Source organism: Alnus glutinosa, chromosome 8 (assembly GCF_958979055.1).
Source record: "Alnus glutinosa chromosome 8, dhAlnGlut1.1, whole genome shotgun sequence".
Classification (NCBI taxonomy): Eukaryota; Viridiplantae; Streptophyta; class Magnoliopsida; order Fagales; family Betulaceae; genus Alnus; species Alnus glutinosa.
The window spans coordinates 26,919,647-26,936,467 of record NC_084893.1 but is presented as its reverse complement, the minus strand read 5'-3'; the positions used below and the strand labels follow the sequence as shown (position 1 = coordinate 26,936,467).

At 38.0% G+C, this 16,821-nt stretch overlaps 2 protein-coding genes across 2 annotated transcripts; both read left to right on the top strand.

The window, feature by feature from the left end:
- The first annotated feature begins 2,428 nt into the window (after positions 1-2,428).
- Positions 2,429-4,980, top strand: LOC133875746 (cytochrome P450 716B1-like). Its single transcript, XM_062313972.1, has 4 exons — positions 2,429-3,042; positions 3,371-3,812; positions 4,266-4,453; positions 4,583-4,980. The coding sequence occupies exons 1-4, from the start codon at positions 2,551-2,553 to the stop codon at positions 4,883-4,885; spliced, it is 1,425 nt and encodes a 474-aa protein (XP_062169956.1). The 5' UTR covers positions 2,429-2,550; the 3' UTR covers positions 4,886-4,980.
- Positions 4,981-13,896: 8,916 nt separating this feature from the next.
- On the top strand, positions 13,897-16,239 carry LOC133875333 (cytochrome P450 716B1-like). Its single transcript, XM_062313435.1, is given in 5 exon segments — positions 13,897-14,473; positions 14,731-15,022; positions 15,025-15,168; positions 15,605-15,792; positions 15,928-16,239. Coding segments are annotated over 5 exon segments (1,419 nt in total). The 5' UTR covers positions 13,897-13,981; the 3' UTR covers positions 16,231-16,239.
- Positions 16,240-16,821: the final 582 nt, after the last annotated feature.

Here is a 16,821-nt window from a genome sequence, read left to right as displayed (position 1 = left end):
TTTTTTTTTTTAAGGACTTTCATTTCTTTTCTTTTCCTTCTTCTTCTTCTTCTTTCATTTTTTTTTTTTTTTTTTTTTTTTGAGGTTGAAGGACTTTGTGTTTTATGCATTTTTATAATTAGAATCTGGATATTCTTTTGCTATTTTTTTTTCTTTATATTTTCTGTTTTCAACCATGTCTACCTATGGGTATAAATTTTCATAAAAAAATATTTATTTTTCTCTGTATTTTTTTTCCCCTAATGTTCAGAACTATTTGCGTTTTATTTGTATCGAAATATAATAGGTATCATACAAATTAAAGATTCTTACTAATTTTATATTAATACTTTGATATTTGGATTAAACTATGTATTCTTCTTGAAATTTTTTTTCTTTATACTTTTCATTTTAAACCATGTATTCCTATGAGAACAAAGATTTAAACATATTTTAATGTATATGGATTAAACTAAGATAAAGACTCTTATGTTTTCTGGGATTTTTTTTTTTTTTTTTTTTCATCTATATGATTTAGTCCATTTTTAGCCATTTTTTGAAAGGGTTTTTATGCTTGTGAAAGCAAATCAAGGCAAAAATTTATTTAATTGTTGTGCATAAAAGGAATATAAATACTTTTGAAACACCAAAGAGATATTAAGCATTGAACATGATGTGAGGATTTATTTGATTGCATTAAATGTTTAATGAACGATTTTGTTTTATTTTGTATTCGTAAAAAAATATTTTGTTTAGTTTTTTTAGTATTTTTTTTAAATGTTTATAATTACTTGGGTTTTATTTGTATTTAAATATAATAGGTATCACACTAACAATATCATAGATTCCTGCTAATTTTTTTATTAATGCTTTGATAATTAAATTAAACCATGTTTTCTTCTTGCTATTTTTTTTTTCTTTGTACTTCTTTTTCGTTATAAACTATTCATATGAGCACAAAGATTTTAACATGTTTTAATTTATATGGATTAAACTAAAATTACGTGTCTTATTTTTTAGTTTATTTGAATGTTTTATGGAGTACTTTTGTTTCCGTTTGTATGATTTACTCGATTTTCAGTCATTTTGTTTAGTTTTTTATGTATTTTTTTTGTAGAATGTTCAAAAATATATGAGTTTTATTTGTATCGAAATGTAATATGTATTACACCAATAATATTAAAGACTCCTGCTAATTTGGCTCTACGGTTGACTGTCTTGTGAGCTGTCTTGTGTTTGAATTTGAATAGCTGCTGAAGTCTTCCGAATAGGAAATGATTCAATAGAAGTCTTCTGATTAGGAAAACAAAACATACCTCAACCTGTTGCTTGCCTTGCCAGTACACACCAGTAATTGAGAAACTCGAATTCCAAATACAACATGCCATAAAATCAAGCAGATTGTGAAGTAATGCTAGAAGTCTTTCTTGTGTTACTTTTGTGTCCATTAAAAAAAGGACAAAAATTTCCTACAAACCGGTTTGTAGGAAATTTTCTACGACCCACATATAAAAGTGACATGTGTCTCTTGGCATGTGAGAAGCACATGTTGTTTTAATGGCATGTGTTTTAATTCTCGCATGCTTTTTTAATAGCATTAATATGTGGGTTGTAGAAAATTTTTTACAAACCGGTTTGTATAAAATTTTTGTCCTTAAAAAAATGAGGTGGCTTTTAAAATCACTATTGTGCTCGTGACTGATTACTATTGAATTATGATCAAATAGTGATTTTAAAAGCCACCTCATTTTTTGGAGGGACACAAAAAAACACAAGAGAGACTTATAGCATTACTCCATCATTATATATCTCTTTAAAGAGCATTTCATTGTTTTACCTTTCCTTCAGAATATGCTTCACTGACCCACTTCTCCAGAGTCTCAAAACCACCCCATTGTCCATGGATTTTGGATATCTATGAAAATCATCAGCAGACAAAAACACCCATTCCAATAACAAAAGCACTAAGATATCTAGAAACCCAAAATTGCAGACAATTAACAAATGCCAAAGTAGGTATGTCTTGAATTATTTGGATTAGTTAACGCATTTCAATAAGTCTACCCAAACATTTTTTTTAGTGGAGCCCAAAAAGAATATTTTTTTAAAATATAGATATAGACCCCACCAAAAATATTTCTAAACTTCATATTGCATCAAATACTTTTTTAAATTAATTTTTTTAAAAAAAAGAAAAGAAAAGAAAACACATTCCAAAACCATTGATAAAAATAGCTTAAGAGGTCTCAATCAGTTACATATTGGCCAATAAAAGAATCATTCACATAGAGATTTGGTTTATGATGCCCTGAGAAAAGGAAAATAAAAAACATATATAACTTGTCTTCATGCATTTGGCATTACAATGAAGAAGTCTTTTTCATCTGGTCATTGAAGGACAGAGAGACGGAAAATTTGACCTTTCACTCTCTTAAAAAAGCTGTCCAGTTCCTTCTAAGTTCTCAGAACTTATTTTAAACAGATGCCTTGCACCATCAACTCTCTATCTCTATTAAACCCCCGCCCCCAACACCCCCTTTCACTTCTATACACCAAAGCCACACAACAATAATGAATATTTTCCTGGCAATCTTTCTCTTCCTCATTCCCATCTTCCTTCTCCTTGCAAGGGGAAGAAGATCATCAAAAAGGGTGCCTCCAGGGTCACTTGGAATACCCCTTTTGGGCCAAAGCCTTGGCCTTCTTCGAGCCATGCGTGCCAACACTGCAGAAAAATGGCTAGAAGAAAGAATCAGAAAGTATGGTCCAATTTCAAAGCTAAGCCTCTTTGGTAAACCAACAGTGTTCATTTATGGACAGGCTGCAAACAAGTTTGTATTCACCAGTGACAGCAGCACAATTGGTTACCAGCAAAATCAGTCACTTCGAATGATTTTGGGCGATCGGAATATTTTCGAGCTGAGTGGTGAAGATCACAAGCGCGTTAGAGGCGCACTTGTATCATTCTTAAAGCCTGAATCATTAAAGCAGTATGTGGGAAAAATGGATGGCGAAGTCAAGGAGCACCTTGAGATGCATTGGCAAGGCAAGCAACAGGTTGAGGTATGTTAATGTTACACAAAAAAGTACTAACTTGGTAAATTAACATAATATGTGGATAATGCATGCAAAACTGCACGTTTTGAAACCGCTAAACAAAATGAAATCTATATTTGTTAGACTTCAATAGAAAATTCTAACTTAAAAAGCTGAGTTTTCACAAACCTTACATTCAAGGTTTAGTTGTTTAAACTAAAATTTCAAGGATGAATTTTAAATCCACATTAAGATACAAGGGTGAAATTTGTACAAGCCCCCCCAAAAATGCCAAGTTCTGGCTGGGATGTGCAAGCCAACATTTTGTTCACAAAATGTTTTCTATGACTGATAGGTGTTGCCCCTCATGAAGACCCTCACATTCAACATAATTTGCTCTCTTCTATTCGGAGTTGAGCGAGGAGCTCGAAGAGATAAATTTGTTGCTTGCTTCCAAGAGATGATATTAGGGATGTGGTCGGTTCCAATTAACTTGCCCTTCACACGCTACAACCGCAGCCTCAGAGCAAGTGCAACAGTTCAAAACATGATTAAGGACCTCATACGTGAGAAGAGAGTGGAATTTGAGCAGAAGGGTGCTTCTCCTCACCAAGACCTTATCACTTGTTTGCTTAGCATGCGCAAGGAGGACAATGAAGAAGTACTAACAGAGAATGAGATTGTGCACAATGTCATGTTTGTCATGGTTGCAGGACACGATACTTCGTCTGTTCTGATGACTTTCATAATGAGGCTGCTAGCAAATGAACCTACTGTGTATGCAGATGTTCTTCAAGGTACGCATAAAACTCTCTCTCCCTCTCTCTCTCAATGCAATGATGATAGCTTAAGATCAAGTTAATTACCTAGAAAATAATACACAATAGACCATAGTTCTAAACCCTGTTGTAAACTCATTCTAAAGGGATTTGATTAGCTTCCATACTCCAGTTATTTAATCACTAGATATCTCTTATTGTTCAAATAAACAGTGAAGATTGCAAGTCTAGGGGAAAACTCAGTGACAGTGGTAAAGGTTAAGATTCGTCTTGCCATCTTTACCATTTATTTGATCAATAGGAAATCTCCAGTGATTAAATAACTAGAGTTGAGGCAAATCTCGTCTTGAAAGCACAGTGAATTAGGTGAAGCCAATCAGGAAAAATTGATTGAGAAAACTCATTAAATGGTTCAGTTATATTAAACTCTGCTCAAATAAGATGATGAGTGGGATGCTCATGATTTTGCAGAACAGGAAGAGATAGCAAAGACCAAGCCCTCGGGAGAGTTTCTAACGTGGGAAGACTTAGCCAAAATGAAGTACACCTGGAGAGTAGCATTGGAAACATTGAGGATGGTTCCTCCTGTCTTTGGTAACTTTAGGAAGGCCATGAAAGATATTGAATATGATGGATACCTAATTCCTAAAGGGTGGCAAGTAAGTAAAAGCTATGTCTCCTCTTAGATGTTCCACTATATATCACTCTTGGATACAATTTTTTTTTTTTTTGATAATTCACTCTTTGAAGCCATTATAAAATTGAAACCCATCTATTTTGGCGTTCAGATATTATGGGCTGCACTAATGACCCATATGGACAGTAGCATATTCCCAGAACCATCAAAGGTTGATCCAAGTAGATTTGAGAACCAAGCATCGGTTCCACCCTACACGTTTGTTGCATTCGGAGCAGGTCCTCGAATATGTCCAGGATATGAGTTTGCTAGAATCGAAACCCTTGTCACAATTCATTATCTAGTAACTCAGTTCACATGGAAGTTATGCGCAGACAATTCTTTCAACAGAGATCCCATGCCAGTACCAACTCAAGGTCTACCTATCAAACTTGTGCCAAGGAAACTACATTAGCTCTGTAAAATCTTTACTTTCATGCTTATCTAACGTTGTATTTCTTTCATGAGTCGTACTTACATAATAAGAATAATTGCAAAAGACTACATAAATATAGCCCAAATATATATAATCAAGCTCGACTATGGACTCTGAAAAATCAAGGGTAGCATGTGTAAGCATTGCTGGATCAAATTAAAAAGTTTACACACTATCATATTCTACTATAAGATATCCAGTAATTGAGCAACTCGAATTCCTAATACAACATGTTAAAGTATTTTCAAAATTAATATGTATATATATTTATTTTGTTTCTTGAGAATGATTTAAATGGAATGTGTTAAAGAGCATTAAATGAAGATAGTCCCACATGGGAAAAAGAGAAACTATAGTTGACATTTATAAGGTCTAATACACTTCAAGCATTTAAAGTAATGCTTAGGTGTATACTCTTATGTGTATACTCTAGTACGGTGTGAAGCACCAGATGCACAGGCACACGCACACGTGTGTGCGTGTGGCAGTGGGTTGTAGGGTGCTAGTGGCACTTTGATGGCGCACTTGGCACGAAGCATCGGAGCTCGGAGCGATCTAATCATGACCTTTCAATTTTGGATGGTCATGATCAATCGATCTGGTGGTTTAATCTAAACCATATGATGCTTCTTAAGTAGATCCAGTGGTTAGATTTACTGGACCATCACTAAAATAAACTATAAGGTCAAATCACATTTGATCTAACGGTTGAGATTAATTAATAACGATCTAATGGTTATTATTAAACAATCATAGACAGTTATTTGATCTGATGGTTAGATTTAAGTGTATGTTAAAATAGTAGTTTATGACTGTTACTTAATCAATTATGGACGGTTGGATTAACAATTATTTTCAATATTATACAGAAGTAACTGTTGTACAGTGATTAATAAAAGAGATAACAAAATTTCTTTTATCTTGAGTGCTTTCTCTGATACTTCTATTTTTTTAAATTAAAAAGTCTATGCCTGTCTCTTGCTATAATAAAAAAATCTTGAAGTGTTCAGGCTTAATTTTTGTTTTTGCAAAATGCAATTAAAAAAAATAGAGGATTCTGGGCTCCATTGTATCTTAGAGAAATATTTGTTGTAACCTTTTACATACCTTTCTGGTGGGGGCAAATAATTTCTTAATTAAGGAAAGCGACGTTGAAACGCGCCTTAGGAGCATTTCGTTTTTCTACTTTCATTTACTTTTTCTAACACAACATGCCATAAAATAAAGGAGATTGTGGGATTAAAGTGGAAGCTGCTGTCCCCATGGCCGCTTGCATCTCCTGACTGACCAAATTTCTCTTCAATATTGTGAAAGTGTGTTTAAAATGGATGAAATTTCCAAGAGCATATTAAAACTTCAAGAGCACTGAAATTAATGAAGCATTAACATGGGAAATTCAAGATGATTAAAAGGGACTAATACTATGCAAATCACCGTTCATTTTCTAACTATCATGTATATTGTACAACAATTTAATAGTTGATTCTATTCATATATATATATATATAGTTGATTGCCTTCCTTTTGTACTGTCTGATCAGCATATTTACAACTGAAATCAAAATACTTTCCATATGGATCTTTCGTGCCATCATATCAAACAATACCATACAGAGTAGACCTAGCAGCTAAGAAGCCAGGGATGAGGTTCATCCATGCGTATAAAAATTCCAGTGAAAAAAACATAAAAATCAAAGACTTCTGGCAATTCTGTGGTCTTGAGTATTTTCGTGGCAGAGATGGACATCTTTCATTCATATGCATATATGGTTCCATAGAATTGTACTCAGGTAATTCCATTCAATACTTCCCTTGAATCTGACAAAAGGGAGCTTCACTTTGTCCCCATCATTGCACCAATTTGGTAGGCGGCTTGAATTATTCTCGAAAAATTTGAGCATATAAGTGCCCTTTATCTGCATTTGTGGTAGCAGAATAAATAAATACACATCAAACTTGTAAACTACTTGGGAAGAGAGTTTTCATTTAATCACCTAAAAAGATAAAGTCTTGAATGGACATCCACATTTACCTGTAACAATCTAATTCGCTTTTTAAATATTATAAAGTTTATTCAATGCACAATGGAGAGGAGGTAAAGTCGGTGGTAATCTATCTTGGGCCTTGGCTGTAAGATATCCTTATTCATTAGTATGGAAAACATATGAACCAGTGTTTTTGATGGACAAACCAAAACCATTTCCTACTCCAATACTGTCATTACCCTCAAACGATTGCGGGGAAGTGATGTGGGCATTGGCACCACTATTTGTATACGGTCTTGATTTTCAAATTCAGCATTAGTTTGCACAACCATTGCTGCAAGTTTTTTTTTGAACAAAGCTCCAGAACTCCATTGATGAATAAAACCCCAGAAGGGGATACAATAAGGCAAAAGCCTCGTAATAAAACATGAACAAAACAGCAAAGGAGCTTCCACCCGAGGTTACAACAGAGCCCGTAGGCGATGGCAGTGAATGAAATTGAAGAAATTCCATCCACAAAGACAGGAAAAACCTGTCTTGAAGCAGCTACCAAAGTGGTAGACTGTGAGCAAAGAACAAGAATTTACAAATACAAACAGAAAAAACCAAACAACCAACACCATGAGAACCGCGACCGAATCACAGGGCATGTCGAAACACACACCGAAACCGGGAACCCATCCCGCCATCGAACGACCTCCAGAAGACCAGATCGGCACGAAAACGAAGCCGGAGAAGTAAGCTGTGACCCTCACGCGCTAACCCAGGGAGGACACTCCCCGGCGCGTGCTGGCCACGCGCCGCACAGGAGAGAACCACACGGATCCGTCGAGTGACGACCGAAACTAGAAGAGGCCGGCGACCACGAAAGAGAAGTTCCTGTCGACAAACACCCAGCCAAGGCTTACAGATCTGGCAAAAAGCACAACTTCACCGAGTACCTGCCGACATCCGCCATACCCACAGGCAAGAGTTTGGGACTCTTTCTGTTTGCTCCAACAACAACAAAACAACAAAGAAAAGAAAAAAAACACCAGCCTCACCGGATCTAAATCCAGGAGGGAGCACAGCTCCACAGCCCAAGGGCTAGGAGAAACAAAACATCCACCACTGCAAACCAGTGGGATGACAAAAACCGCCCTAGCCCGAGAAGGCTAGGGGAAGACCAGCGCCAGGGGGGGAGACGTGAAGCCTCCCCCCACCGGCGAAAACAAGCTGCTAAGTCTCTCTCTCCGAGAAAAGTTCTAGAGACAGGGGGAGAGAGACAAAAGTATGTCCCAGTTTTTCAAACTTATTTTTACAACCATTGCTGCAAGTTGCGATGGTGGATGGCGCCCTTGGTAGGAGTAGTCCATTCTATGGTAGCAATCTAACACCCAATGATTGATCTTACAACAGATTTGACAAGGTGATCGCAGACTAGTATTTCCATTCAAGGCATTTGGTTGTGGCTTAGAGAAGTGATTTGGAGAGGAAAAATTTTCCAGTGAAGGGGAAAGTCTTCTGAAATTCTGTTTTGGGTTGGATGGGAATTTGGCTCTACGGTTGACTGAGCCATGACAAGGTGCTTGCTGGTAAAAGGAGATATCGTCTGATGTTGCTGACTCTCAAGCAGAATTTCATGACTTAATAATTCTGCTTGAAAATCTGCAAACGACATTTCACGGTCCCAAACTGCAAGTAAAATGCATGATGAATGAATTGTATGTTGGGTTTAATCCATTGATCACAAAAGAGATTAGATCTTCGTCGTCTACTGGCTTTCCCATGGCTGACAGCTGATCAGCCCATGGATCAATCTTCCCAAATAAGGGAGAGAATGCTAACAATTGTTTGTACAAGGAAATAATTACAATGACTTTGGAGAAAATCCCTCCGTAAGAAAAATGTTATTTAAGAAGAACTTTTAGCATTACTCTATCATTATATATCTCTTTAAGCAACATTTCATTGTTTTACCTTTCCTTCAAAATCCCTTAAGGAAACAACTGTATCCATTGACCATAATATGCTACAGCTAAAAGTCTCTCTTATGTTACTCTTGTGTTCCTCCAAAAATGAGAGGTAGCTTTTAAAATCACCATTGTGCTTATAATTGATCACTATTGAATTTTGATCAATTTATAATTTTAAAAGCCACTTCATTTTTGGAGGGACGCAAGAGTGATACATGAGAGACTTCTAGAATTATTCGCTCCACTGACCCACTTCTCCGGAGTCTCAAAACCGAGTAATGCTAGAATCCCTCTTGTGTTCCTCCAAAAATGAGGTGGCTTTTAAAATCACCATTGAGCTTATGATTGATCACGAGTAATGCTACATATCACATTTGTATTCCCCCAAAATTGACGTGGCTCTTAAAATCACCATTGGATCAAAATCCAATAGTGGTTTATCATAAATTCAATGGTGATTTTAAGAGCCACATCAATTTTGGGAGGACACAAGGGTGATATGTAGTATTACTCAATTGACCACTATTGAATTTTGATCAAATTGTAATTTTAAAAGCTACTTCATTTTTAAATGGACACAAAAATAACACGCGAAAGACTTCTAGAATTACTTCTTAAAACCACCCCATCGTCCATGGATTTTGGATATCGAAAGGAAATCTCTAGAGCGAAAAATCGAAAATCATCAACAGACAAAAGCACCCATTCCAATAACAAAAGCACTAAGATAGCTAGTAACCCTAAATTGCAGACAATTAACAAATGCCAAAGTAGGTATGTCTTGAATTATTTGGATTAGTAAACGCATTTCAAAATGTCTGCCCAAACATTTTTTTTTTAGTGGACCCCGAAAAGAATATTTTTTTAAAATAAAGATATAGACCCCACCAAAAATATTTCTAAACTTCATATCGCATCAACTGAAACACCTAAAAGGCAATCCTTCTTTACCCTGGTGCTGTGTAGGGAATTTTAACGAAATCCTTGAGCAAGCAGAAAAGGATGGGGCGGGGCCTAGACGTGAATCCCAGATGGCTGCTTTTCGGGAGGCTCTGGAGGACTGTGAGTTAAGTGACTTGGGTTTCACCGGTCCTAGATTCACTTGGAATAACCGGCACACTGATAACTCTTTTATTCAAGAGAGGCTTGATAGGGCTTTGGGAAACCGGGAGTGGTGCCTTCTTTTCCCAGGCGCAGCAGTGGCTGTTTTGGAGGCCATTTGTTCTGACCATAACCCCATTTTGGTTTCTTTCAAGGGAAAAAAAGAGGTTTATAAGCAATGCAGAAGGGGATTTAAGTTTGAAGCAGCATGGTCAAGGGATGCAAAGTATCAAGGTCTGATTCAATCGGTGTGGAATCAGGACAGGCTTGAAGGGGACTCTATATTGGGGATTATGCACCGTCTTTCCTCTTGTCAAAGGGAGCTCCTTAGGTGGAGTAAAAGAAAATTTGGGAAGGTGGATGAGATACTGAAAAAGAAGAAGGAACAACTTTTGGAGCTTCAAAATAGGTCCAACTCGGGTTCCCTAGTAGAAATTAAATCTATTCAAGCGGAGATTAATGATATCCTGGAACATGAAGACATGAGGTGGAAGCAACGGGCCAAACAACACTGGTACTTGGCAGGGGACAAAAATACCCAGTTCTTTCACTCGTGGGCGAATCAGAGGAGGAAACTGAACTCCATCCGTAGTGTTACTGATGATGAAGGAAGGGTCTGGAGGAGGAGAAAGGAGGTAAGTAAAATTTTTGTTGATTTTTATTCTCACTTATTTTCTTCCCAATGCCCTGTTGGAATTGAAGAATGCCTTAACCATATAGATTGTCGTATCTCTGATAACATGAATCAGTTTCTCCTTCAGCCTTTTACAGGGGATGAGGTTAAACATGCACTTTTTCAAATGCACCCCCTTAAATCCCCGGGTCCGAATGGCTTTTCAGCCGGCTTTTTTCAAAATTCTTGGGGGTTAGTTGGCCCGGATATCACTAGGGCAGTTCTGGAGGTTCTTAATAGGGGGCTGGTTGAAACTGAGATTAATGCCACCTATATTTGTCTTATCCCTAAGGTGAACTCTCCTTCAAGGGTGAATGAATTTAGGCCGATTAGTTTATGTAACGTGGTATACAAAATTATTTCTAAAATGTTGGCGAACCGGCTTAAGCATGTGCTTCCTCATATCATCTCCCCGGAACAAAGTGCATTTATTCCGGGGAGATTTATCACTAACAATATTCTAGTGGCTTTCGAAACCCTTCACACCACGGATACCCGATTAAAGGGTAAGGAAGGCTTTATGGCTATGAAACTCGACATGAGTAAAGCCTACGACAGGATCGAATGGGATTTTGTGGAGGGTGTGCTTCGTAAGATTGGTTTTGCAAACCGGTGGATTTCCCTCCTCATGTCTTGCATCCGGACCGTTACCTACTCAATCCTCATAAATGGGCAGCCTAATGGCCTTATTACTCCCTCCCGAGGGCTTCGCCAAGGAGATCCTCTCTCTCCCTACCTCTTCATTCTATGTGCGGAAGTTCTAAGCTCATGGTTACAGCATTATTCTAAGGAAGGTCTCATTTCAAGGGTCCCTCTTTCCCGTGGGGGAACTAGAATTCTTCATCTCTTCTTCGCCGATGATTGCCTTCTCTTCTCTCGGGCAAATCTTAAGGAGTGGTCTCATATCCAAACCATTCTTGGTATATATGAGGCAGCTTCGGGGCAGCAGGTCAACAGGGAGAAAACTGCTATCTTTTTTAGTCGAAATACCCGAGAGGTTGACAGACAATCGATCCTTCAAGGCATGGATGCTTGTCCTACCACTCAATATGAGAAATATCTTGGGCTTCCAGCCCTTATTGGAAGATCCAGAATTTCTACTTTTAACGGTTTAAAGGAGAGGATTTGGAAGCGCATTAACGGTTGGAAAGAGAAGTTCCTGTCTCATGCTGGAAAGGAAATTCTCCTTAAATCTGTCATTCAGGCTATTCCCACATACACCATGAGTGTTTTTCGGCTCCCCAAAAAGCTGTGCCGGGATATCAACACAATGATGGGGAAATTCTGGTGGGGGCACCAAGGGAATGACTCAAAAATAGCCTGGATGTCTTGGAGTGGGTTAGGAAGAAACAAACTGAGTGGGGGTCTAGGTTACCGGGACCTAACAAGTTTTAATAATGCTCTTCTCGCAAAACAGGGGGTGGAGACTTACCAAGTTCCCTGGATCCTTAGTTGGAAGGATTTTCCAGGAGAAATATTATTCTTCGGGGTATTTTTTGGGCTCTCTCCTGGGTTCTAGGCCTTCATACGCTTGGAGAAGTATTTGGGAAGCAAAACCGTTAATAAAAGAAGGCCTTTTGTGGAAGATTGGGGATGGTTCTAACATTAAAATCAGAGAAGACAAATGGATCCCTTCAACACAAACCCATATGATTCAAGTAAATATTCAGAATATTAGCCCAAAAGCGAGAGTTAGTGATTTGATCAATTTTGAGACTAACTGGTGGAACATACCTCTGCTGGAGCAAATCTTCCCTGCAGAAACGGTGGAGCAGATTTGCAATATCCCGATCAGTCCCCGGCTGATGAAGGACAGGTTGGTTTGGGCAGGAACAAAGAATGGGCTGTTCTCGGTCCAGAGCGTTTACAATCTTGATCTGGAACTTTTGGATCGTCAGAAGGGCTGTTCCTCGTTCACTCCCAGCACCAGGTCAAGTTGGAAGCTGATTTGGCAACTAAAGATCCCTAGAACGGTTCAATTGTTTCTCTGGAGGGCCTGTAATGACATTCTTCCCACTAAAGGGAAACTCTGGTAGAGAAAAGTTGTTGACAATCCTCTCTGTCCGTTATGTGGTACTGAGTTTGAATCCAGCATCCATGCTATTTGGCTTTGCGAAGCGGCTAAAGCGGTGTGGTCTGCTTGTCCAGCCCGTATCCAAAAATGTTCCACGGGAGATTCTGATTTTTTGACTCTTTTCGGGCTTTTAAGCGCTAGACTGTCTCTCGAGGATCTTCAGTTTTTTGCTATGGTCGCTCAGCGGGTCTGGTTCAGGCGAAACAAGTACGTCTTTGACGGAGTCTTCACTCCCCCTGGGTGCCTGATAAAAGGTGCTTCAGAGTCCCTCTCAGATTTTAGGGATGCTTCTAGCCTTTTGTCGTTGAACACTCAAGTCCAGCCTCCCTCTCTGCCTGTCCAGTGGCGAAAACCTCCTCAAGGCTTTGTTAAGTTGAATTGGGACGCTGCTCTGGATAAGAATCAGAGATTGATTGGGGTTGGTGTTGTGGCCCGTGACTTTGAAGGGAAGGTTATCGCTGCCAAATGTTCCTCCCAACGGTATATTTCGGACTCTTCAGTGGCGGAGGCCTTTGGTGCTCGTCTTTGTACTGAATTCGGTTTGTTTCTGGGGCTTCGGTCAGTGATTATTGAGGGTGACGCGTTGGAGGTCGTTCAAGAGCTCAATAGGGCTAATGAAGATGCTGGGCACCTCGGCAATTTGATAGGCGATATTCAAGTCCTCTTAAGAAGATTTGATTGCTGGTCTTTTGCTCATGTTAAGCGTGAAGGGAATAAGGTTGCCCACTCCTTAGCCAATTATGCTATTTCTCACCCTCAAAGCCGTGTGTGGTTAAACTCTTTCCCCTCCTGTGTGTTGGGGTTGGTCTCGTCCGGGTCTGATGTGTATTCTTCTTTTGTTTAATACATGCCAGCTTCAAAAAAAAAAAAAAAAAAAAAACATTTTCAAATTAATTATTATTTTAAAAAAAAAAAAAAAACACACCTTTCAAAACCATTAATAAAAATAGCTTAAGAGGTCTCAATTAGTTACATATTGGCCAATAAAAGAATCATTCACATAGAAATTTGGTTTATGATTGCCCTGAGAAGGAAAATAAAAAACATATATAACTTGTCTTCATGCATTTGGCATTACAATGAAGAAGTCTTTTTCATCTGATCATTGAAGGACAGAGAGACGGAAAATTTGACCTTTCACTCTCTTAAAAAGGCTGTCCAGTTCCTTCTAAGTTCTCAGAACAACAGATGCCTTGCACCATCAACTCTCTATCTCTCTTAAACCAATCTATTAAAACCCCCCCAACACCCCCTTTCACTTCTATACACCAAAGCCACACAAAAATAATGAATATTTTCTTGGCTATCTTTCTCTTCCTCATTCCCATCTTCCTTCTCCTTGCAAGGGGAAGAAGATCATCAAAAAGGGTGCCTCCAGGGTCACTTGGAATACCCCTTTTGGGCCAAAGCCTTGGCCTTCTTCGAGCCATGCGTGCCAACACCGCAGAAAAATGGCTAGAAGAAAGAATCAGAAAGTATGGTCCAATATCAAAGTTAAGCCTCTTTGGCAAACCAACAGTGTTCGTTTGTGGACAGGCTGCAAACAAGTTTGTATTCAACAGTGATAGCAGCTCAATTAGTTACCAGCAAACTCAGTCGTTTCGAATGATTGTGGGCGATCGGAATATATTCGAGCTGAGTGGTGAAGATCACAAGCGTGTTAGAGGGGCACTTGTATCATTCTTAAAGCCTGAATCATTAAAGCAGTATGTGGGGAAAATGGATGGAGAAGTCAAGGAGCACCTTCAGATGCATTGGCAAGGCAAGCAACAGGTTGAGGTATGTTGATGTTACACAAAAAAAAAAAAACAGTACTAACTTGGTACTTGAAACATATATTTTTCCAGGTTTTAAAAAAGGCAGGCCAAACTGCACATTTGAATCCTCTAAACCAAACGAACACTACATCAATTAGACTTTAATAGAAAATTTTAACTTAAAAAATTGAGTTTTCACAAACCTCGCGTTCAGGGGTTAGTTGTTTAAACTAAAAATTCAACATTAAGATACAAGGGTGACGTTTGTATTACTGATAGGTGTTGCCCCTCATGAAGACCCTCACATTCAACATAATTTGCTCTCTTCTATTCGGAGTTGAGCGAGGAGCTCGAAGAGAAAAATTTGTGGCTTGCTTCGAAGAGATGCTATTTGGGATGTGGTCGGTTCCAATTAACTTGCCATTCACACTCTACAACCGAGGCCTCAGAGCAAGTGCAACTGTTCAAAACATGGTTAAGGACCTCATACGTGAGAAGAGAGTGGAACTGGAGCAGAAGGGTGCTTCTCCTCACCAAGACCTCATCACTTGTTTGCTTAGCATGCGCAAGGAGGTGAAGAAGTACTAAAAGAGAATGAGATTGTCCACAATGTCATACTTGTCATGGTTGCAGGACACGATACTTCATCTGTTCTGATGACTTTCATAATGAGGCTTCTAGCAAATGAACCTACTGTGTATGCAGCTGTTCTTCAAGGTATGCATCATACTCTCTCTCAATGCAATGATGATAGCTTAAGATCAAGTTACCTAGAAAATAATACACAATAGACCATAGTTATAAACCCTGTTGTAAACTCGTTCTAAAGGGATTTGATTAGCCTCCATACTACAGTTATTTAATCATTGGATATCTCCTATTGTTCAAATAAACAATGAAGATTGCAAAATTGGGGAAAAACTCAGTGACAGTGGTAAAGGTTAAGATTCGTCTTGCTATCTTCACCATTTATTTTATCAATAGGAAATCTCCGGTGATTAAATAACTAGAGTTAAAGCAAATCTCGTCTTGAAAGCACAGTGAATTAGGTGATGCCAATCAGGAAAATTGATTGAGAGAACTCATTAAATGGTTCAATTATATTGAACTCTGCTCAAATAAGATGATGAGTGGGATGCTCATGATTTTGCAGAACAGGAAGAGATAGCAAAGACCAAGCCCTCGGGAGAGTTTCTAACGTGGGAAGACCTAGCCAAAATGAAGTACACTTGGAGAGTAGCATTGGAAACATTGCGGATGATTCCTCCTGCCTTTGGTAACTTTAGGAAGGCCATGAAAGATATTGAATACGATGGATACCTAATTCCTAAAGGGTGGCAGGTAAGTAAAAGCTATGTCTCCTCTTTAGATGTTCCACTATATATCACTCTTGGAAACAATTTTTTTTTTTTTTTTTTTGATAAGTCACTCTTTGAAACCATTATAAAATTGAAACCCATCTATTTTGGCGTTCAGATATTCTGGGCTGCACCAACGACCCATATGGACAGTAGCATATTCCCAGAACCAACAAAGTTTGACCCAAGTAGATTTGAGAACCAAGCATCGGTTCCACCCTACACGTTTGTTGCATTCGGAGCAGGTCCTCGAATATGTCCAGGATATGAGTTTGCAAGAATCGAAACCCTTGTCACAATTCATTATCTGGTAACTCAGTTCACATGGAAGCTTTGCGCAGACAATTCTTTCAGCAGAGATCCCATGCCAGTACCAACTCAAGGTCTACCAATCAAACTTGTGCCAAGGAAACTATGTTAGCTCTGTAAACTCTTTACAGTGTAACTGGTATCATGCTTATCGTACATTGCATTTCTGTCATGGGTCGTAATTACATAATAAGAATAATTGCAAAAGACTATATAGATATAGCCCAAATCATATCATATATATATATATATATATATATATATATAAGTCGAGTTCTTATTTAGAATGGCATAGAATAGTGACACGTGGCATGAACCCATATTTTTTAGTGACTAAACCGGTCATTTAAGTACTGAACCAGTCTTTTAAATAATATTGAACTGGTCTATTTAATCTTTTTCTCTCTCTCTCTCTCTATTAATGGTACAACTAATCTCTCTCTCTCAATTAATGATTTAAGTAGGACTCTTTGGTATTTTTATATTTTTGGTTGAAATATAAATATGTTTCCATTTTGTTTGTGAAATTTGTGGTTGAACAATTCTTTATTTGAATGTTTATGAGATATATTTTTTTTTGTTCATTTGCTTTTTCGAATATTCAGAATTATATAGGATTGAAATATAATAGGTATCACATCGACATTAAAAAAAATTCCTACTAATTTTCTATTTTATATTTTGATAATCAAAATCGTGGTTT

What these genes read in the sequence shown, in the direction of transcription:
- LOC133875746 (XM_062313972.1), top strand. Translation starts at nt 2,551, where the DNA reads ATGAATATTTTCCTGGCAATCTTTCTCTTCCTCATTCCCATCTTCCTT. An exon ending in GTATGCAGATGTTCTTCAAG is followed by an intron (nt 3,813 to 4,265) that starts GTACGCATAAAA and finishes ATGATTTTGCAG; the next exon opens with AACAGGAAGAGATAGCAAAG. An exon ending in TAATTCCTAAAGGGTGGCAA is followed by an intron (nt 4,454 to 4,582) that starts GTAAGTAAAAGC and finishes TTTGGCGTTCAG; the next exon opens with ATATTATGGGCTGCACTAAT.